Consider the following 21,857-nt stretch of genomic DNA (forward strand, 5'->3'; position numbering starts at 1 on the left):
TAAAGTCACTCCAAACCAAGAACAAGAACAAAACACAAAATAAAAAACGAGATATACTTGTCGTGACACACCATGCCCCATCTCTCAAGAACACTTCTAGTCCACGGCATGCGAATAATCCGTGGAACTCCGCGTTTGGAACTGATATCCTTTCGCAAATTTCGGATCTGAGGGGTGTCAAAGCTTGGGTTATTGGGCATACGCATTATTGTACGGAGTTTGTGGAGCGAGGGATTCGAGTTGTGGCTAATCAGCGGAGGTATGTGCTTCCTTGGAATGAGTCCAAGCGGGAGAAGGGGGTATTTAATGTTGGGAAGGTTATAGATGTGTGAGTTGGAGCTGTGTTTTGATTTTGACTTGGCTTGGCTTGGTTGCATCTATGTGTTCGTGTTCGCGGTTATTGTACTTTACACAACAACGCTAGGTAGTTAGCTGGGCACTAGCTCTGTACTTAATCACAGAAGAGCGTCTGCCGCGCTCTTAGCTATACTGTCATCTAAGTAAATTCACTAGACAGGTCCGCTCTTTCAGCAAGCTAATAAGCCAAAGAGATCAAGCCTCACTGGACACCGTGGCTGGCTGGCCATCCGCAGCCCCTAGTCGCATCTAGAAAGGCGAACAAAATAATTGGGGCCCTTTTTTCTTAGCAGAGATACGGCTGAAGGTCTCTTTAGACATCATTTCATGCAAGGGCAAGCGAACTGTGGGAAGAATAGGATATGAGTTACCAAGCGGTTCGAGGACACGGTGGACTTAAGCATTCCATTGATCAGGAAATTGAAGGGGAGAAACGAGGCTGCGATGGAATTCAAAGGCGATACCATATCTTTACATCGATCTATAGACAAGAGAACAGTTAAGAACATCCGACGGCTTTGATAAGGGATTCGTGACGAAGGATGTCAGTATAGCATCAAATGAGGACGTTAACCTGGCCACTGTGCTTTCTGAAAGTCGCACATCCCAGTAATTGAGAGTAATCTTGATATAGTTAGGCACTTGATCCACAACGACCACAATGTCATACTGTAGGTTATTATCGGCTGCTAAAAAGGAGAGAAGAAAAAAAAGGAGGGGGCTTGAATAGAACTTACAGCCATAGGGTCAGTAGAAGAGAGGATCTGGAAATGAAGATCAGAGTCACCAATGGATTTCGGATCCGATGTCGGGAATTGGCGATGGTTGACCAGAGTATTGAAGAGAGGCCCTGATATTACCTGTTCCATTTGTGTTAAAGCTGGAATCATGCCCGGGTGGTGGCCGAGGGACTTGGCATAGTCACCCTGTACACTAGTCAGGAAGTCGCCGAGAGAATGTTTTGACTTCAGATCCAGCCTACAGACCAGCAGGTTCAAAAGTGGACCGACGACCTTATCTATCTCAGCGATGGGCACATCTCGCCCGGAGACCAGATATCCAAAGCAGACAGAATCTGTGCGCGTCCAGAGAGCCAAGACCATGGCCCAGACGGATTTGATCAGAGTCGGGACGGTGATTATCGACAGAGGACAGCCAGGTACTGTCCCTGATACGACGGACATGATCTAGACTGCTCAGGCACCCAAGGCTCTTGGGGCCTGAGTAGGCAAGACTGGAATCAAAACGTCCAACGGTATCAGAGCAGTCGAGGGATGGGTTGGCTATGTCTCGTCCAACCTACACCGCAAGAGACGGCGGCCTGCGATCGGGAAAGACCAGATAGTATGACCTAGCCAGTGCCGCCAGGATGATTTGCCACGGTTGGACTTGTAATAACTCGCGGACATCTCCGAAAAGAAGATGGCAGGGTTCACTGTCCAGGGCAGCTGTCTGTCCTCGTAGTAGCTTCAAGCTGCTTCCGTAAATGGGGATGTTCGAGTCATCATCTCCACCTGCCCAACCCTCAGATGCTAATTCTCGTAAGATGTCGTTTTGTTTGGCCTTCCCTTGTATGAGATTGTACCATTCCTGAAAGCTGGGCACCTCATCGAGGGTGTTTTCACCTAGTAATTGCTCTAAGTCACTCTGCAAAACAACCCACGAGCGACTGTCCACAATCAGGTCATGGGCAACTAGAAGCAACATCTGTTTCCCTCCTAAACTCTGAATCAGATAAACCCCAACGACTGGGCCTTTGCAGGGATCCAACAGGCTGATTCCTGTCTCTCGTAGGGTTTCAAAGTCCTCAGACAGCTTGATTTCGCGCTCTCCAAAGAGCAATCCGCCGTCTACGGCGTCCATCATCATCTGGCGGACTTCACCGTTTTCCAACACCACAAAGCGGGATCGCAACATGGGATGCTGGATAACAAGGGATAGAATCGCGTCTGCTACTTGGCAGCTCTCTTGCTGCCGCTGTAACTCAATGAGGACACTCGATCCAGTAGGCGACCGCTCCCCTGATAGAATGTGCCGCTGCATGGGTGTTAATCCAAAAAGCGAATTCCGATCGAAATCAATGGTCTTTGTGTCGATTTGTACTTGGGCCCTTTGTGCAAGGCTTGCAATCGTAGGCGCTGGGAAGATATCTTGGAGAGGGATCACGATCTGCTCTGATTGGCATTTGCGCACAAAGGCCATTGCGGTGAGAATCGCCACCCAGCTTCAAAAAGCTTGCGTTTACTGCTATGTTGGCGCATTCGAGCTGCGGAGTGTCCGCAATGAGAGTGACTAGGCGTTTCTCCATTGGTGTCGAAGGGGGCAGCACCTCGGCAGGCTGGCCGTGCATCAAAGTGTCCAGCTCTGCCCCGGTCAATGCAATGACTCTCTCCGTTAATGCTCGTCTATCAACCTTGCCGCTAATGGATGTGGGGAGAGCAGAAACTAGCAGATAGACAGCCGGCACCATGTCAACAGGAAGACTTGTCTGCAAAGGTGAATCTACCAGCTGTATTCGAGCACTAAGGGAGGTGGGGTGGGCGGCGAAGCCGTGTCCATCTACTGACTTAGAGCTTAGTGAATGGGCATCCTTCGCGAATAAGAAGGCGGCCAGTGTTGGCGTGCTGCCCTTGGGAAGGACCGATTCCACGAAAATGTCAAAGTTCGGACCAAGCTGAGGCCGCATCAATATTTCAACCTCTTTCAAATTCACCCGCTGGCCACGGATCTTGACCTCGGAATCTTTGCGGCCAAGGAGGTTGATGGTGCCATCGGCATTATATCGTGCGAGGTCTCCAGTCTTCAGGAACCGCCCTCGATCGGAGAGGGTGGTAAATTGTTTGACGCCCCACATATTTAAGGGGATAGTACATTGAATATATAATGCATGTCCACTTTTACTTCTCACCAGTCCTCGTGACATCAAATTCAACCATGTAAATGTTTGTTCCGGTACTATGAGTTTCGTAGTCGAACAGTAAGCTCCAGTTCCTTAGCAATTCCAATTCCCGTTAAACCCTCATTCATCACGCGTACGGTTTGATCATGCAGAAAGGCGTAGAGATCACGCTGCTGCGTGACATAACCCAGCAGAGTCGTCTGACCCTATGTGGGCTAATGATGAGATGCAAATACAACGTCTGGAGTTCCAGCGAAGAGAACAATCGTTTCGTCCAAATATGAAGACTATGCAAGAGCATCTCAGACGGCAGCGCCTCGAAGGGTAGCAATATTATTAGGGTATTGGGTCGTATTCTCTGTAATATATAAGGCTCGCCGTTGCGATAGGTGAAAATGTAAGGTGGCATTCTCGCCCTCGTCAACTCCGTTCCGACCGCCATTGTGTCTCTTCGAAAAAGGCCTGCCGCCATCATGATGAACCAGGGAACCAGGTCGGATACACGGCCGGCACGATTCTTGGCCCGGTGCTCGGTGGTTTAATGGGGTAGTATACTACCTGGCCGATGGATTTTCTAACTCAACTTCCCCATCTGCGGCATCACCGTTCCAATCCTTGTCTTTGGCTTGGAGGGCCACCGCAGCGTCATCTCTCTCAAAGAGCGGCTTCCTTGTCTTTAGTACCTTGGGGCAATGCTCTTCCTTGGAAGCACCTGCTCGTTGTTGATTAGCATCTTCTGGGGAGGCGAACAGCATCTGTGGCGGAGCTGGAAGGCCCTGTTACTGATCTTCTGCGGCGTGATCAGAATCATCGCCGCTCTGGCATGGGAGTCCTACCTACCATATTTCCCCCAGTAGAAATGTCATAGCTAAATATCATAGCTAAATATCATAGCTAGAAGGCTAGAAATGATCATAGTCCATAAGCCACATAAGCTGCCAGATAGCTAAGGCCAACAACCCAGCATAGGAAGCTGGCCAAATCGGGTATAGCCTACCCGCAGGAACCGGCCTTAGCATCTCCCATCAAAAATCATCCAACCAAAAGGGCCCCTTAGGGTAAGGCCCTTTTACCTGATAATCCTAGAATATTATGTGACATTTAGATAAAACTAGGCATGGGATAACAAGATCAAAAGGATCCGACCGAATATCACCAAAAAATAGTGGAGATAGAGGGGGAGGGGGGGATATCGTGTTGGCTCAATCCGCCCTCGGGTAAACTATTGGGCTCGAATAGCTTTAAGGCTCGTTTCAGTGGTAACGATCATTACAAGGAGATAAGACAACCAGCCTCTGTCTATCAAGATAACTACCGTCTTATCTTCTCCTGATTGTTATCGCAACTTTAATTGATAGTTAGTTAACTATCAATCATGTCTGACTGTTGACATATAGAATGAACTTCGGCTATACATACCTGGCCTGTTCCTAAGACGCACTCCGTACACATCTAAGAGATTTCTTTGAGTTTTTTTTTTTTCTTTTGTTTGAGTGAAGCTATTGTATCATGGCTTTCGCTTCAGCTACCGCTTTAATGACATCGTCGTTGCGTCGTCGTGGTGAGCGGATTAAAGAACATATCAAGCAGAAGAAGTCGCCCTCTGGCTGGGTGCTACCGAGGCAGATGACAACTTTCGCCGACGAAGATAGCTGGTCTAACATCGACTCCGGCGTGACTCCTATTGAGCGACGAACCTGGTCAACATGGACTGTCCTGGGTTTCTGGTTCAGTGATGCGCTCAATGCCCAGGGCTGGGAGTGCGCAGCCTCTATTATCGCCATTGGGCTCACATGGTCAGTTTGAATGACTTCCAACTTGTTTCCTCTCTTTAAGCCCGTTAAGGATACACGCATACACACATCAATATATATTTCCGTTTACCCGTGCTCATAGTTTGTCTTAGGAGGGAAGCTCTCTACTGTCTCATCATCGGCTATTCCATGGTCACTATTCCTCTTGTGCTCAACGGAGCCATCGGTGCCCACCTCCACGTCAATTTCGCCGTGGCCTCACGTTCTTCTTTCGGATTCTACCTCTCACGAGCAGCAGTCGTCATTCGCATGATAACTGCACTGTTTTGGCACGGTATGTGATTCTGGTTGCTCACCTTCTATTGACTCGACTAACACTGCTTTAAGCCATCCAAACATACACCGGATCAACAGCCATGACGCAAATCATTCGCGCCATCTGGCCCTCATATTTGAACATTCCGAACTCGCTTCCTGCATCCGCGGGTATCACGTCACAACAAATGTGTTCTCATATTCTGTTCTGGAGTCTCCAGTTTCCTTTGCTACTGATCCCGCCACATAAGCTCCGTTGGTTCTTCGTGTTCAAGACGGTCGTTGTTTTAGTCACGTCGGTCGCGACGGTCATCGCGCTATGCGTTCAGGCAGGTGGCGCCGGTGAGATTTGGGCACAACAAGCTACCGTTTCAGGCTCTGCCAAAGACTGGATGATTCTTCAGTCTATGTCAAGTATTACTGGATCATGGTGCGTTTTTCACAACTCTAATTTCCCCCCTGGTAAACGTTGTGGATCTCACAGGTGGAATGGCAAGTGCTGAAATCATTCGGTGAATAGGCTTACGATGGCAACTAATATTCCTGACTTTACCCGTTACCTGAAGAAATCCAATGGAGTGTATTGGCAGGCGCTCTTCATGCCATTCCTCGCATCATTGATTGGCGTCTTCGGCATAATTGCGGCAAGTGCTGGTAAGGTTCTCTATGGTAGTTATATCTGGGACCCCGTCCAATTAGCCGCACAGTGGGATGGGCCAAGTGGTCGTTGTGGCGCCTTTTTTGTTGGCCTCTCCTGGGTCATAGCCCAGATCGGAACGAACATTTCGGCCAATGTTATTTCATGCTCAAATGATATGGTACTGTTTGAACCTTCCGGCCCTTTGATGTAGCCCCCGCTGATCTGAATCCTGCAGACAACCCTTTGGCCTAAGTATATCAATCTTCGGCGGGGAGCCATAATCACAACCATTATGGGAGGCTGGGTAATGGTACCGTGGAAAATTATCTCCTCGGCGTCTTCCCTGTTGACTTTTATGGCCTCACTCGCCGTTTTCCTGGCCCCAATTTCCGCCATTATCGCAGCTGATTTCTGGATTGTCAAGAGGAAGCATATTGACATTCCATCTCTATATCGGCGTCGGGGCATATACCGATATAAGGGAGGATTTAACTGGCGTGCAGCTGTTGTCTTCCTTATTTCCATTGCTCCTAATCTTCCGGGTATGGCACATGCTGTGACGCCAAGTCTTTCCGTGGGCACGATCAATCGTATCTACGACATTAGCTTCATGTGGGGTTTCACCAGTGCGTTTGTTATCTACTGCGCGCTGAACTATTTCTGGCCAGCGACCGAGACGCTCGTTCAGTGTACCATTTCCGACGAAATGACGATGGTGAACGGCGTCCCGGTTTACAATGATGGGCAAGCAACCATGTCAGAAGGGAAACTTGAAGCGAAATCCATTTCACCGGTGATCAGTTCTGTTTGAAGTTCTTTTTAGAGTTCCGTTCGGCAATTTTGTTCTTGCATTCACCAAGCTTGAGTTTTTCTTTCTGTGTCGAGAACGTGCAAATCATTTGCTTTGACGCTTACCCCTACAATAAATATTCATTGCTGCCAAATTGTTACAGGTGTACATTTCGATCATTCCTTGCCTCTTGCTATTCCTACTCGTGCTCATTGTACGACAGTTTCAAGCAACTAAATACATAGTCTTCATTGTTACGAGTCACATGTTTGCCAGGTGTTGATGCCTGGTTCCTAAGGCATCAATGTACTATCTAGATAGTCTCTTCGCCATCTTCCCTCCTTCCTTCTTCCCTCTCTCTCATGCTTAGTTGCTTCGTGAATGCTACCACTTGATGATTAAAACCTACCTCGTGCTTTAGCGTAACACTAATCAGTGTGCCGATATCGAAAATGCTGGCCAAACTGGGGAAACATTGAGTCGGCTCGAAATCTACCACATTCCGTTAGCCTGGTCATTAAGAGTTAGCGACTCTTATCTTTGTGTGCCTAAGCGCGAAATATTTATCTTATCTTTTTACACCTTACCAAGCCTTGTCTTATCCAGGCACACCTAACTCCACGGCACGGTCAGCTGGGACTGGCGATTGAGCGGAGATTCCTCCTTTGCTGTTTGCGCGAATTTTTTTCTCGCTATATAAACATGAGGGTCTTTTGTTCGCTGCGTTAACCTCATATTTCTATCACGCTTCACGAATCAATAGCCCAGAGAGGTTGCATACAAAATGGCACCAACGATCAAGCTTTCTTTTCCCAATGCTCGACCCTACTCTTTCAACTTTCCCCTCGCAACCACCGCATTTATCATTATTGACATGCAAAGGGATTTTCTGCATCCAAACGGATTCGGTTCTATTCAATGTGGGGATCCTGAGATATTCGCCTCCGTCAGCAAGATCGTACAAACGGTTCAGAAAGTGCTAGGCGTCGCCCGCTCGATTGGCATTCAGGTCATCCATACTAGGGAAGGCCATCGCTCGGATCTTTCAGATCTACACGCAGCAAAAAGGTTGAGACAGATGAGCGCGCCGAACGGCCACCATATGATGGGAATCGGCGACAAAGGGCCGATGGGAAGGCTGTTGGTGAGGGACGAGTGGGGTCACGATATTATTGACGAGTTGCAGCCGCACCCTGGAGAACCTGTTATCGACAAGCCAGGGAAAGGGAGTTTTTGGAATACTGGATTTCACCGGGTCCTGTTGGCCAGAGGTATTACCCATCTAATTTTCGCTGGCGTTACAACCGAGTAAGATACATTGAGAAGAAATCTTGCATTGTTCACATTGGCTGACGAGTAGATCAGGTGTTGTGTGACGACAACTTTACGAGAATGCAACGATCGAGGGTACGAGTGTTGTATCTTGTCAGACTGTACTGGTGGTTTTGACCAACAGATGGTGGCAACGTCCCTCGATATCATTTGCGGACAAGATGGCCTTTTTGGATACATTGGCCACAGCTCGAACTTCATTGCTGAAGCACAAAAGCTGTGCGAGTTGAAACAGCCTTGCGCTCCCCCCACTTTTGACGGTGTTCTTCCGTCAATCTCTGAGCTGCAACAACAATACAAAAATGGTCTCCTGGACCTTGAGATGATCGTCCGATCTGTTTTTGATCGGATAGAAAGATATGAGACGGTTGACCCTTCCGTCTGGATCTCTAAACAGTCTCTTGAAGATGTACTTGAAGCAGCAAAAGAGCTCTCTGCAAAGTACGCTGGAAAGCCACTGCCTCGTCTTTTTGGAATACCGTTTGCAGTGAAAGACAGTATCGATGTCGCAGGCCTAGTCACTAGTGTAGCGTGCGAGAGCTTCGCGTATATCGCAGATTCTACGGCCCCATCTATTCAGCATCTCCTTGACGCTGGTGCCTTGTACATTGGAAAGGTGAACTTGGACCAGCTTGCAACCGGTCTATCGGGATGCCGGTCACCTTATGGTATCCCCCACTGTGTCTACAGTACTGACCACATTTCCGGGGGCTCCTCATCGGGGTCTGGTGTGGCTGTTGCAGCTGGGCTTGTTTCATTCGCTATTGGAACCGATACGGCAGGTAGTACTCGTGTCCCGGCAGCCTTGAATGGCATCGTTGGCTTCAAGCCGACCAAAGGCACCATCTCTGCTCGGGGGTTGGTACCTGCATGTAAAAGCCTGGACACAATTACCATCATGGCGCCTAACCTACAAGATGCACGGGAAGTCTGGTATATACTTGACGAGCACGATCCCTTGGATCCATATGCCAAACTGCCAAGCAGTTTAGTAACTTGGAATGTGGATTTCCGGGGGCCAAAGGAGGGAGGCTTCACATTCGGCATTCCTCCCCTTTCTCTCCTGGAAACTTGCTCCAAAGCATACCAAGAACTCTTCCAGGCTACCGTTGAGAAGTTAAGATCTTGCGGTGGCAGATTAGTTGACGTCGACTACACACCATTCACCAAAGCCGGCGAACTTCTTTATGATGCATCGCTTGTACACGAACGTCTCGCCTCCATGGGTCACGAGTTCTTCGTTCAGAATATCGATACCCTCCATCCCACCATAAAATCCATCTTTCAATCCGCACTCTCATCCGACATTAAAGCCTGGCAAGTATTCCATGATCAGGCCGCACAAACTCGATACACCATGCAAGCACACAAAATTTTCAACGCCTTGGAGGGCGGTATTGATACTCTGGTCGTACCAAGTGTACCATTCCATCCTACGATCAAGGAGATGTTGGATAACCCACTTGTTCTGAATTCCAAGCTTGGTACGTTCACACATGCAGGCAACGTTGTTGATTTATGTGGTGTTAGTGTCAATGCCGGGTGGATGGAGAACGAAGATGGAGTGAAGCTACCGTTTGGGGTTACTTTTCTTGGTGGAACTGGATATGATGGGAAGGTTCTAGATGTCGCCGCGGTTTTCATGGATGTTGTCAAAGAAAGCTGTCGAGACATGTAGTGGCAAGTTGCCGCTCGGAAATATGTAATCGAAAATAGACACACATTTCTTGGTGCTTTCTCATGGAATTAGTAGTCTTGGCTAATTTTTGGAACAACCGAGTATGCGCATGATCTCTGGGATATTCCAACCTCACCGGGAGCAGTCAGTCTTTCTCTTCAATCAACTCAACCCATAGTTAGTTCCTCCTGGTCTAATTCTGACCCGATTTGCCTTCTCTACATAATGGCACGACTTTAGCTTGATTCGATATCTAGCGAGATTGAAACTCAGCATTTCACGTTGGGGTGCGCTTCCGTGGATATCGACCAACCTTAGTTGGTTCAATCTCTTCCCCCGCTTCGTCTTTTTCTGCTGAGAGGTCACGCTCTGTCCCTCTCTTTCTTTTTAAGACCCTGCTCGTCCGAATTGGTATCATGGATTGGCCATGGTGGATGAAGAAAGCCAGCCGATCAGATTATTCCATCATACAGTACGAAGATACATCGGGAAGAAAAGAACCATCGGTTACGATACAGATTTGAGGTGTCAATTAGTTGTGTGAGAATTCTCATTCGATTCGATATACACGGTACCTGACTGAGTGATGAGGACTTTTATGCGCGGCTGCAACAAATCCAATTTACGAATTCGCAGCACGGAATCGGGGGGACTATGCTCGTGGTCCTGAGATGGACGTGAGAAACATGCTTCGCGAGTTGCCCGAGAGTGGCACAAAGGCTTCTGCCTCAGGGCAATCTCTGGAAAAAATAATGCGCCGAACTTTGACTATCAATCAATCAACACTCTAATAACCTGTTGCAGCCTAACTAGTGGCGTACTGGCTATGCAGGCGCTTCCTTCGGCGGAAGCAAGAAGGATCCGAACGCCAGCCAAAGCATATGAAACGGAAATACAACTGAAAACGGCGTTTTTCCATACGAAATTAGCCCAAAAACAGTATTAGAACGCCCGTAAGGCCCTCGCACTGGAGAACTTTGATTATAGTTTCTACTACATATAACTACCCAATAGCAAGTATGGAAACGGACGTACAGTCGAAGCATAGCACCCTGTAGAGACCATAATGCTCCATAAAAGCTCAACTTGGCGCAGTCACTAGATTCAATATTCTCGAAAAAAATTCAAGAAACCAAATAAGAATTATCCCTTCAACCTCCACTGTTGTAATCGTACATAAATAGCTGGTGGTATGGTTTAATACTCCACTATCCGCTCTTGGATGCGGGATTGAGCCTTTGTAATCTAGCCGTATTCTTAATGACGGCAGCAGTGAGAGAATGACCCTCATCATTGAACCATATTCCAACGCCTTAATGGAGCTTGGCTGGTGGGACTGGGCTATCCAGGTATCATAGCAATAGTTCGATAAGCAGGATATTCTGAATTCTAAGGGTGTGTTGAAAACCGAGGCTTAAGTAATGTAATGAAGTGGTTTGTCCTCCGCCGTCGGCGACCGCGCCGACGGCGCGCGTGGTCGGCGCGGGTCGGCGCGATCGGCGAAAGAGCGGGGCGGCTAATTGCGAATGGATCGGAGCAGATTATATGGGATGTATCATTGGCTGGAATTGTAATCATGACTAGGTATGAATTACAGTAGTTCTCTCTGGTCACTTCAGACCAAACAGTAAACACTGGCTAAGAAATTTTGTTTCGACTAAACCTTCGAGGTGCATTGTGCTTCTAAGGCTTCCTGATTTTGTGAACGGATATTAATCATTATTTCCCATTCCTCCAGTCACACAAGTGCGCGAAGACTCGCGAATACCCATATTCGTCGCTTTATCGACGATGCCGGCGATAATATCAGCAAGAGGCAAAGCAAGCCCACTCACAATCTCTCAATGGCGTGCTTTGCAGGAATCAGTCTCCGGACCAACGAACCATCTATCACTACTCGAGCAAGCCGAACTTGATATATCACATGCTTGGATTTCGTTAGCAACGCCAGAGCAGATTAACGTGCAATGGAAATAAAATGTATCACTTCTTTCGCAAAGAAAAAGCTCCCACTTCTCGGGGTACCTTTTGCAGTGAAAGACAATACTGCTGTAGCCGGTTTTCATACAACAGCCGCATATCCATCTTTCAGCACTGAGCCTGCGAATACTGACTCAACCGTCGTCGCACGACTGAAATCTTATGGAGATATAGTCATTGGAAAGACAAATCTCGATAAATTCGCTACAGGTCTCGTCGCTACACGCTCCCCCTATGGAGCCGTTGCGAACTTTTTTGACCCAAAATGCATCAGTGGCGGGAGAGCTCCGGTAGTGGAGTTGCCGTTGGCCAGGGACTAGTTCCATTTGCCCTTGGCACTGATACCGCAGGTTCGGGGAGGGTTCCTGCTGGGTTCAACAATGTCATTGAACTGAAACCTACGCGAGGGGCTTTGAGTACGCATGGTGTAGTCCCTGCGTGTAGATCATTGGACTGCGTTCCTATCTTTTCCTTAACTCTAGAAGATGCTGAGCTGCTATTGCAACTGGCGAAGGGTTATGATCCTCAAGATGCATACTCTCGGAGCAGGCTTGACTATATCACTAACAAGATCTCTCGGGGCACTCCACTTTCAAAACAAGTAATGGCTGTTCGCTCCCATCCAAAGTGGTTTGGTCAATCCCAGCATGCAGATGCATACTAAATGGCACTAGCCAACGCCGAACGACTTGACTGGCAATTAACCCCGGTCAATTTCATGCCCCTGTTTGCTTTGGCGGCACTCCTTTACGAGAGTCCATGGGTTGCGGAGCGATATGCTGCCATTAATAAATTCATAGTATCTGTGGATGCGATGTTGATGGACCCAGTCGTGTACAGTATAATCATGAACGCGAGGGAGTTCTCGGCTGCAGATGCCTTTCAGAGCCAGTACCTCCGGCAAGATCTATCCCGCAAGATTAAAAAGACCTTTGGAAGATTTGATGCGCTTCTCGTGCCAACGACTCCTACGTTCCCTTCCATCGAATAGCTTCAAATCGACTCTGTTGGAGAAAACAATCGATTAGGGACATATACCCATTTTGTGAACTTTCTTGACTGGACTGCTCTGGCTATCCCTGCCGACTGGCGAGAGGATGGTCTTCCATTTGGGATAACTCTCATCGGAGTTGTTTGCGAAGAACGACGTCTATTGCCTCTGGGTCGGCGTTGGCTCTCCGATTGGCCACGCCTATTAGGAGCGACTTGTGTCGACTACCAGGAAAAATCCTCCAGTCTTCTCGTCGATGTCGATGTGATTCCAATAGCAGTGGTCGGTGCCCACCTCTCTGGTTTTCCTTTGAACAAGGACTTGATCTCTCGGGGCGCAACACTCGGGGCGCAACTTTCGACGCTGCCACAGCCACAGCACCAGATTATAAAATAATATGCGCTGTATACATCCGGCCCAGTACAAAGGCCTGGCTTAAAACGTGTCGCGGAAGGTGGAGAATCGATTGACGTGGAAATTTGGAGCATGCCACACGCTTAGATGGGCAGCTTTCCAGGCACTGTCGCGTCGCCTTTGGGGATCGGGTCCATTGAATTGCTGAATGGGAGTTGGGTACAGGGATTCATTTGCGAGCCAATTGGTCTTGATAATGCGCAAGATATCACCTGTTCCAGAGGATGGCGAAGGTATATCCAATTACTTGCCATCTGACGCCGTCTTTAGGTGGAACCCAATGCATGCCTGTTTCCTACTCTAGCCAGAATCTGACTTGTGACCGTTCTCATTGCCGAACGCGGTGACATTTGTCAATGTCTCGGCAGACTTGTTATGCACGCTTCCCCTTGGGGGTTCTCAGAGTTTAGATATCTTCAAAATAGTCAACTAACTGTCATACATGCTATCACTTCTTCTATATTCTATCCTTCATCTCAACATGATTGCCTTATGTTCGTTCATGCGCACCTTGAATATGGCGGACATCAAGTCCATCGCGATTTGTTTCCAGTGCTATTATTGTCCATAACATGTGACTTCTGCAGAATTTCTTGTGCCTTTGGTTGAAAAGACCGTGACTTACGCATATCTCAATGGTTGTCGATTTCTAGACCTTACATACCAAGCTGAGACTTGTGTCATGAAAACTGGTTATGGATCTTTTCCGAAAAATGCGACATAGCAGCTGTGAGGAAGTTATGCGCCTGATTTGGATTCGACCGACTACGAAGTACATCAAGGATCTCGGTGTTACGATCGTCGTTCGGAGGACTGGTAAGACTGAGGACGAATGGAGGAATAGAACTAGGCCGAATGGGGATGGTGGAAAGTGGTCTGTGCTCGGGGCAGCACTTAAGCTGGTTCCCTTTTGGCCAAACGTCTTCTTTCTTCTCCTTAGCTTTAATTTTCTCATCAAATGGTACAGATTGATCCTTGGCCCTTCTCTTGACTGTAACACTCGGCTTGAAACGTCGTGCTCGGAATTGCATCAGCTACGGGAACTCAGTCGTTCCTGAGAGCGATAGACTAATCTCAAACTTAGAGGATGCCATCACGCAAGCGGGGAACACTGAATATCTGGTGTTGGTCAAGGTCCCTGCTAAAAACGGTAGAATTGGCTTTGCACCTTGCAGTGCCGTGAATTCTCTTCGATGGACTTTTGGTAACCTGCGTCAGCTTAGTCTGATCCACTTTGGCCACTTGGTCGTCTTTATTGAGCATTTATTAATCGTGCGGGGCGCTCTAGGTTGCAAGTCCTTAGTAGTGGTGCAGGATTCATATTTATGCTGGTGAGCGGGAATTCTCCCCCCACCTGTGTTTTGCTGGATGTCTCGCGGAATATGACTGAAGCCGCCTCGACGTTGGTCGTTCTTGCGATACCGCAGTGTGGGCACCGTCAATTTACGTTTGAAATGAAAATCTGTAATTGTGACTTCCTCGAGATAAAGACCTGCATGCAAGTTGAGCATTCCGTGACAGAGGGAGTGATAGGACTTGGCTTGGTCGGGTGCATTCTACAAATCACCATTGCCACCCTTTCGCTCTGGGGGTAAACAATTTCACAATCAAGATGCTGGGATTAAATTGCCCCTCTACGGCGAAATTCCCCTAGTAATTTCGCCCTCGTCTTAGGAAGCATCTAAATTTCAAATTTTCCACGCTTTTTTTATGGCAAAAATATGGGTAGTCTGGTCAAGATCAGTGCTCTAAGCATGGAATCGAGCGAGGAGACGTCCTTATCCTTGGGGGCATTATTGCTACTAGAGAATAGACTACACTGAGGCATAAAATCGAAATAAAATAAAATTTTCATAAAGGCTATGTAGCACGCACCCCCCGTGTTGAATTTATATAAAAAATATATCATGGCAAAAGAAGAAGACACCAGCCGCGCTACCTTGTTAGACCCTGTGATAAGATGGAGCTATCAATCACGACCTGGGGTCACATTCATCGCAGCTAGGTCACCGATATCTTCATCAAGCATCCGAAGTGCTTCACGAGCGAACGGTATTGCCGAAGCCCAGACTTGAAGAATCCAGCGAAGCCTCTCCAGGTGTTCAGCGTATTCTGATGCTTCATCAGCGTTGGCACTAGTTGCCCACAGCAGACCAGCCAAGATTCCAACTAAAGTCACCTGTGCTGCTGCTGCGAAACCCCAAAAAGACTGCAAGTGCTCTAGCTGAAATGCTCCAATCAAATTAATGGCAGATACAAGGCGCGCCCGAGCAGCCCCCCGAATGGCTGAAATGAGACTTGGGGAGTCGTCAGGGGTTAAGATTCGAAGAAGTGCACGATGAATTGTAAGCTCTGCGGCAGCGTGTGACAGATGCAAAGCCCCATTTGTGGATAATTTCAAGGATGGTGTGGAGTCTAGCTGGAGGCTGAGAGGTAGTCTTGCGTGCCAGTCGCGCAGTTGCAATGCTAGAGGCTTCGCAAATTCAAGAGCCCCTGATGCTCCGATCCGATCCAGAAGACCCCCTTTCCTGGTTGCACCAGTCGAGCAAAAGGTCGCTATGATGGAACTGAATATCTTCGTTAATTCAATAAAGTGTAGAAAGGCATCTCGGCCTGCAGGGCCGTCTACAACCCCAGAGCTCTCATCCCCAGCTGTCGTTTCAGGGAAGTCATTGAGAGTACACGGGCGGACCACCCAGTCGCTTTTATCTTCATCACTGTCAATCTGTGCTGGAATAAGAGGCGGTCTGCCATGAATGAGAGTGCCCCATTTATCCTGCATATATAGCGCCCAGGCTAATCGTTTTCGTATGCTTTTCTCCCATTCAGGAATTGTCCAGTGGCTGCAGTCGACATGGACACCCAGCGTGTATGCAAGGGAAAGGAGTTTGGCGGGCAGGGTGTCATTATGGGAAGAGCCTTTCCGCTGTAATAACAATAGGCCCGCCTGCAGGGTTGACAATTTGGGTCGCTTCCACTCATCTTCCATCGCTCGCATGGCCAGATTTTCCAGGCGCACTGTATCTGGTGCTTGTGCTAAGTTGGCCAACTTTCGGTCCAAGAACCTCATCTCTAATGCGAGCAGGTAAACAGAGGCGAGCAATGGCGGAATAAAGTTGCGGTATGACTGCGTATATTTCTCCAGGAACACGTTCTTGTCCAAAATTGGAAACGTCCGGTGTATGGTATGAAAGTAGAGATTCACAAGAGTCTGGCCTAAAGGACGGATGCATTCTTCTATTTGGTCCAGGTCCGCCCAGCCTTGCAACTGCAAGGCAGATTCATCATCGGGATATGTGATGAACACGGTGGATTCACTGACTCTTCGCGGATACGGGTTATCTTGGCCGATGGTAGATATGGCGCACTGCTTCAGATCAATAAGAGTGGGTTCATGATAGCTTGCGGGGCCAATATATTCCGAATGCCAGCGTAAGCCGAGGCCGAGCGTGCCATTCAACAAAGTATTGGCTGAATCAAATCCAGAATGTGTTCTGGGAGACTCTGTAGTAGAGAGCTGCGTCGGTGAACCTTGATTTTGTTGAAACCTGAGGCCCTTTATTTAGCACGCGTCTTCGACGGCATCGATGACCCAACGTACCTGCCCGGCCCCTTGGCGAATTCTCTGGTTGTACGTGTCCGTGGTTGTGGACCATGAAGGAATGTACATTCCAGGTGATACATATCGCAGGCCGTACAGTTTTCTTTCCCGGCTTCTTGAACACATCGCGACTTTCGTTGGCGACACCGGTCACAAGGGCGCCGCCTAGGGTCCCCCCGCGACCTCGAAGCCATCTACTCCAATAGGAATATGAAGTGTTTTGCTGCTTCACTTTTGACAGGTTTATGGGAACCGTATACCGAAAGTCAACAAGATTCGATTCGAGAAATAATAGTGTGGCTGGGGCATCATCATGCTTCGACTAGCGTGTAACGAAGTCAGCGTCCCAGGGTTACCGGTTCTTCCCTATAAAGCAGGCAAGTAATCAAATATTACTGTATGACCCTGTCTTACGCTCACGTGTTTAATTCCCGCTCTCGCTCGGCAGTCAGTACGGAGTACATACCAAAGGTCTTTCTACGTCCGTTATCGGCATTGGCAGATGTCTTCCTATGGCGGGAACCTTTCTAAACTTTTACGTTGAACCAGTTGAAAAAAAAAACTTCGTGTCTGCAATGCAACATTTGCTCACGCTCATGTTACTTCAAGGGTAGCCTTTTTTAACTACTCATCGTGTCTTAACAACATCTGTACCTTGCTCTTTCGCTCATCGTTGTGATTTCAATTATCGCGCATCATCATTATCCTCATTATTGTAGCCTTGTTCTTTATTGTCATAGCCTCTTTGGTGTCTACATCCCTAAATTGCATCGTGCCCAGCCGACTGACACTATGGGTACTAAGGTCGCACCAGCGCTAGACCCACCGGTAAATATTTTCAAGGAATTAGTTTTCGCTCTCTTTGGCAATCATCTTTTGATCAATGATCATCTGAAAATTTCTCACAGTTCTCCCGAGGATCTAGAGGTTTAGGGGGAGTGCTTGTAACAATCAGCATATCATGCTAGATCCATAGATCTCTACACTGTCCGCTCAGCGTGAAATAGTAGGATTAGTAGTTATTTATCTACTTATAAATTACAGGAGTTATAGTAAAGCCTTACGATCTACAAGGTACTTATGCTCACATACCTAGGGGATCTAAGAACTCATGTACTATCCATAACTTATGTACCTTAATGATTCTTCACCTAAGTATGTAATTGAAACTCTTCATCTAGCTCGAGATCGGTAAATTATGATCTACATATATACATATATGTATGATCAATGCAGGAACGGATAAGCATGGCCGTAATAACGCGATAACAGACAGTCCTCCGGAAATTCACGTTTCCAAAGCTAAGTAATCTAATATAGAACGTAATACACGCTCATCTTTGTGACCAACGTGCTGTGCTGGGACTAGAGGCAACCTCAAGTGTCTATTTAAGCCCATTTTTATGATGTAGTACTTAAAGCAAAGAAAGCAAAATTATTTTAGCTCAAAAGGTCGTATACTAAATTCCTAGGTAAGTCTCCTATAATACTCATGACCGGATAATTCCTTCCAGGACCTTTGATACAGCGACGATTTCTTCGTCGCAAAAGCGGTTCCCCACCTAGAATATTGCGTGGGAACGTTAGCTGAGATGCCTGGTAGAGAAGGCCGGTAAACCTACCAACTGGAGACCGATCGGTGCATCAACAAACTTCACTGGCAAATATGGTTTATACTCGGCCTCGTCTTCGGCGCTCCGTGGCCGGTAACCGCTTTCCACGACGTCTAGCTCTGGGTCTACTTTCAGGCCCGTTGGGAACACAACACCGGGCATTTCCAGAACATTCCATATGGCCGTGTAGCTAGAGTAGCGTGCCTCGTTAGGCTCGGCAGCAACGCCGACATATGCTGGACAGAGAATAAAATTGATGCCGCGCTCCTTCATCAACAACCGGTGTTCAGTTCGATAGGCTTCCCGCTCCAGATTGACTGCCCATGTCTCCGACACGGTCATTTTACGAGCTCGAACAAATGCTTCTTTCGTGAGAGGAAGCCACGGCTCTCCTGAAGCTTCGAGGGCTCCAGTCTGGACAGATGCACCATCAGGATAAAATAGGTCGTTGATGATTCGCATGCCATGCTTATGCTTGTATGGTTGCCAATCTTTCATCTGAACCCCAGCAGCCTTCATCTTTGCCACGGCGATTTTCATGGCGCGCTGGATAGGTGGATGTGGATGTACCACCATATCATCCCAGAGTATACCGACGGTAAATTCCATTGTCGGGATGAGTTCTTTCCAAGGCAGAGGTACTAGGGCGGTCTCCTCTTCCCATGGCTTGCCGTCTGTAACGGATTTCATAAACAGATCCAAGTCGCGTAACGAGTTAGTAATTGGTCCCAACGTGCAGAGAATTCCCTCCTGTCCATTTCCTGCGAGCCCGACACCGTTCCATGGAACTCGGAGTGTTGTTGGTCGAATGCCGTAGCTGCCACAGAAAGCAGCAGGGAGACGGATGGAACCACCGATGTCACTTCCAATTCCAATAGCTGCGCAACGGAACCCTATGGATGCAGATTCTCCGCCAGAGGAGCCGCCAGGAGAGAGTCGGATGTTATGAGGATTGTGTGTACGACCAGTGATCTTGTTTTCACAGTCCAAGTGCTGAGGCAAGTATGAGATAAGGTCAATTAGGAGGCGACTAAGAAAGCACAACATACCATACACGTTTGTGGCAGGTTTGTTCGTACATGAAATACTGCTCCTGCCTTACGTAAAATATTCACGATCAAAGCATCCTGCGACGCCACATTAGATGTCCAAGAGACATAGCCCGTGTGGGTGATGCGGCCCTTGAAAGACACCATTTCTTTGGTAGAAATCGGAACGCCGTGCAAGGGACCGACAATCTTGCCAGTGTTGCGGAAGTGGGCATCAAGAGCGCGGGACCGGGAAAGAGCTTCTTCGACCATAAACTCGGTCGCAAAATTCAGCTGGCACAATGAGAATCTCTCCTGGAATTGGGGCAACCCGGGTACTTACTAGCTGATGTCCGATGGTCGCCCTTTTCAAAAATGCGATTGTAACCTCCTCTGCTGTCCAGGTACCCTCGGCCATGGTTTCAACCAAGCCCGTCGCATCAGTCTCTGTGATTTGGAGCTCTCTCTCACTTAATATTCCGGACTCTCTGGGGACTCCAAGCACGTTTGTCCGCTCTGGAGATGGTAGTTTGTCGACAGGGAGCAGCCATTGCCTCGGGATTGAGTTATTAAGGATGTCTCTGCAGATCTGTGCCTGAGTTTCCCAGTTATGAGCGGCCATATTGACATTCAGGTCAGAGTAGAAGAATGTAGTATTCTGAGTAACACTCCCCTCTTCGTCGCACTTTTGCTCTATTTAACAAGTTAATAATCTAGATAGAGGATGGCGTTCTATCATAGCTCTACTTCTTATCTTTACTCCACTGCTTATCATCGCGCCGGCGCTTATCGTTACTTCGAGTAGCACATACGGTGGACAATCTATCCTAAGTCTAGCTAAATTCGACGAGAATAACGGTGCAGATAATTAGCCGCCTAATATAGGCCTACCTAGCCTAGTATACATTATATTAATGGGCGTTAATGGGGGTGATTTAATCTAGGAATCCCTCCTTTCTCCTCTAGAAATCCCCTCCGTCTTATCTGGCATCATTGCCCTCTTCATGTCATTTCTTCCATTTCAAGTGGCATGATCCTTCATCTTATCGTATATAGGGAACTCTCATCGCTGAGAAAGAAAAGTTACTAGATATAGAACGAAAGGGTCCTATGTCTAGAAGAGGTGATCGCGGCTAGACTCGGAGCGCTTACCCTAACTAAGATAACTACTAAACCTACCTAGCTCCCAGGCCCTTTCTGTGCCTGTCGCTATTCGGGGTCCCAGCGGCGAGTGCAGTCTATCTCGACACTTGCTTCCAAGGATTTGTGGTACGTGTCTTGTTCGTCCCCCATGGAGAATCGATCACCTAATTGACAATCTTTAGTTGTTTCAACTGTACTATCTACCCATCTATTTCGAGGGTATGCAAGGTTTCTCTGTCGCAAAGACCGGACTGACTTTGCTCCCGGTTACCGGGGCCATGATAGTGGGCAGTCTGATCTCTGGGCCCCTCATCCATAACACCGCTCGATTGCGCTGGATCATTATCGTCGGCTGGACGCTGGCCCTTGTTTCGAACGGCCTGCTCTTCGTATTCTGCCAAACCACTCAGATCGCAGGGCTCTCGATCGAGTTCAGCTACGGCTCTGATGGATATCATGGATCTAGCCGCTCATCCCGAGTTGCCTCCAGTTCTGTTGATCAGTTTCCAGTATACATGTGCGGTGATGACGTAGCTGCTGCGGGCTTGGTGCTTTCATTCGTGTATGCGTGGTCTTCTTCAAGACGTCCGGATATTAGAAATGGTTAATAAAAGAGAGGAGAAGCCATGGAAAGACCAATTGAGTCAGCGCTGGCTGATTTAACTACCCTAGACTGTAATATTGTCGAGATCACCACCAAAGGCGGTAATCTTCTTCTTTACCCTTCTAATGGCAGCCAACTAATCTTGAAGGCCAACTTTACCGGACGTGGTTCTCTCTTCATCGATTCCAGTTCGAGCCAAAACACTAACTTCCTCATCCTAGGGTACCCAAGTGCAGTCAGGAGTCTTATATATGGGCAGTGTTCGGACCCACCACCCTGATTGGTACTCAATTTCTGACGACTACACACAATTCTCACTTTACGATTAGGATCAGATGTTGGTAAGATTTGATAAAATAATTAGTCCTCATTATTCTGTCTAGAACTAATTATTAATTTCTCTCTTAGAGCTGTCTTATAAAGGTATTGCTGGATTTTTACCAGGTGCGTAAACCATGGCACTGCGGGCGAATTCACATGCCCCCTAAGGCATTTTCCGAACTGACCAAGATACCAGAAGTGACCGAAAGAGACAAAAACAATTAATCAAAAACATACAACAGCCAGGATTCGCATGTGGTCACCCACCATACTACTAACTGGCCGGCGTGTGGCTTAAGTACGGCTGAGCGGACGGGAAGCCCTGTTCTCCACACCCTATGGTCGTATGTGCTAGTTTGATGCAGAAGATAAATTATACTGGCTCAAAATGCCAGAT

At 47.8% G+C, this 21,857-nt stretch overlaps 9 protein-coding genes across 9 annotated transcripts; 4 read left to right on the forward strand and 5 right to left on the reverse strand.

Annotated features, from left to right (window-relative positions):
* Nucleotides 1-828: 828 nt before the first annotated feature.
* Nucleotides 829-3,211, reverse strand: N7473_000416 (uncharacterized protein; the record flags this gene model as incomplete). The annotated part of the gene is made up of 6 exons (XM_057146356.1): nucleotides 829-1,026; nucleotides 1,095-1,283; nucleotides 1,344-1,432; nucleotides 1,491-1,591; nucleotides 1,661-2,507; nucleotides 2,551-3,211. The coding sequence occupies 6 exons, from the start codon at nucleotides 3,209-3,211 to the stop codon at nucleotides 829-831; spliced, it is 2,085 nt and encodes a 694-aa protein (XP_057014242.1).
* A 599-nt stretch (nucleotides 3,212-3,810) lies between these two features.
* N7473_000417 (uncharacterized protein) lies at nucleotides 3,811-4,011 on the reverse strand (the record flags this gene model as incomplete). The annotated part of the gene is made up of 1 exon (XM_057146357.1): nucleotides 3,811-4,011. The coding sequence occupies one exon, from the start codon at nucleotides 4,009-4,011 to the stop codon at nucleotides 3,811-3,813; it is 201 nt and encodes a 66-aa protein (XP_057014243.1).
* Nucleotides 4,012-4,765: 754 nt separating this feature from the next.
* Nucleotides 4,766-6,776, forward strand: N7473_000418 (nucleobase cation symporter-1 family protein; the record flags this gene model as incomplete). The annotated part of the gene is made up of 5 exons (XM_057146358.1): nucleotides 4,766-5,052; nucleotides 5,163-5,344; nucleotides 5,398-5,755; nucleotides 5,846-6,143; nucleotides 6,201-6,776. The coding sequence occupies 5 exons, from the start codon at nucleotides 4,766-4,768 to the stop codon at nucleotides 6,774-6,776; spliced, it is 1,701 nt and encodes a 566-aa protein (XP_057014244.1).
* Nucleotides 6,777-7,539: 763 nt separating this feature from the next.
* N7473_000419 (uncharacterized protein) lies at nucleotides 7,540-9,765 on the forward strand (the record flags this gene model as incomplete). Its single annotated transcript, XM_057146359.1, has 2 exons — nucleotides 7,540-8,063; nucleotides 8,121-9,765. The coding sequence occupies 2 exons, from the start codon at nucleotides 7,540-7,542 to the stop codon at nucleotides 9,763-9,765; spliced, it is 2,169 nt and encodes a 722-aa protein (XP_057014245.1).
* A 1,791-nt stretch (nucleotides 9,766-11,556) lies between these two features.
* Nucleotides 11,557-12,409, forward strand: N7473_000420 (uncharacterized protein; the record flags this gene model as incomplete). The annotated part of the gene is made up of 3 exons (XM_057146360.1): nucleotides 11,557-11,727; nucleotides 11,766-11,987; nucleotides 12,020-12,409. 3 exons carry the CDS (start codon nucleotides 11,557-11,559, stop codon nucleotides 12,407-12,409), a joined length of 783 nt encoding a protein of 260 aa, XP_057014246.1.
* N7473_000421 (uncharacterized protein) lies at nucleotides 12,410-13,132 on the forward strand (the record flags this gene model as incomplete). The annotated part of the gene is made up of 2 exons (XM_057146361.1): nucleotides 12,410-12,700; nucleotides 12,737-13,132. 2 exons carry the CDS (start codon nucleotides 12,410-12,412, stop codon nucleotides 13,130-13,132), a joined length of 687 nt encoding a protein of 228 aa, XP_057014247.1.
* A 1,987-nt stretch (nucleotides 13,133-15,119) lies between these two features.
* On the reverse strand, nucleotides 15,120-16,834 carry N7473_000422 (fungal specific transcription factor domain-containing protein; the record flags this gene model as incomplete). Its single annotated transcript, XM_057146362.1, has 2 exons — nucleotides 15,120-16,698; nucleotides 16,752-16,834. The coding sequence occupies 2 exons, from the start codon at nucleotides 16,832-16,834 to the stop codon at nucleotides 15,120-15,122; spliced, it is 1,662 nt and encodes a 553-aa protein (XP_057014248.1).
* A 1,407-nt stretch (nucleotides 16,835-18,241) lies between these two features.
* Nucleotides 18,242-20,014, reverse strand: N7473_000423 (uncharacterized protein; the record flags this gene model as incomplete). Its single annotated transcript, XM_057146363.1, has 4 exons — nucleotides 18,242-18,313; nucleotides 18,374-19,357; nucleotides 19,414-19,686; nucleotides 19,736-20,014. The coding sequence occupies 4 exons, from the start codon at nucleotides 20,012-20,014 to the stop codon at nucleotides 18,242-18,244; spliced, it is 1,608 nt and encodes a 535-aa protein (XP_057014249.1).
* Nucleotides 20,015-20,735: 721 nt separating this feature from the next.
* Nucleotides 20,736-20,993, reverse strand: N7473_000424 (uncharacterized protein; the record flags this gene model as incomplete). The annotated part of the gene is made up of 1 exon (XM_057146364.1): nucleotides 20,736-20,993. One exon carries the CDS (start codon nucleotides 20,991-20,993, stop codon nucleotides 20,736-20,738), a length of 258 nt encoding a protein of 85 aa, XP_057014250.1.
* Nucleotides 20,994-21,857: the final 864 nt, after the last annotated feature.

Source organism: Penicillium subrubescens, assembly GCF_028828155.1.
Source record: "Penicillium subrubescens strain IBT 31985 chromosome Unknown utg000001l_segment0_segment0, whole genome shotgun sequence".
Lineage (NCBI taxonomy): Eukaryota > Fungi > Ascomycota > Eurotiomycetes > Eurotiales > Aspergillaceae > Penicillium > Penicillium subrubescens.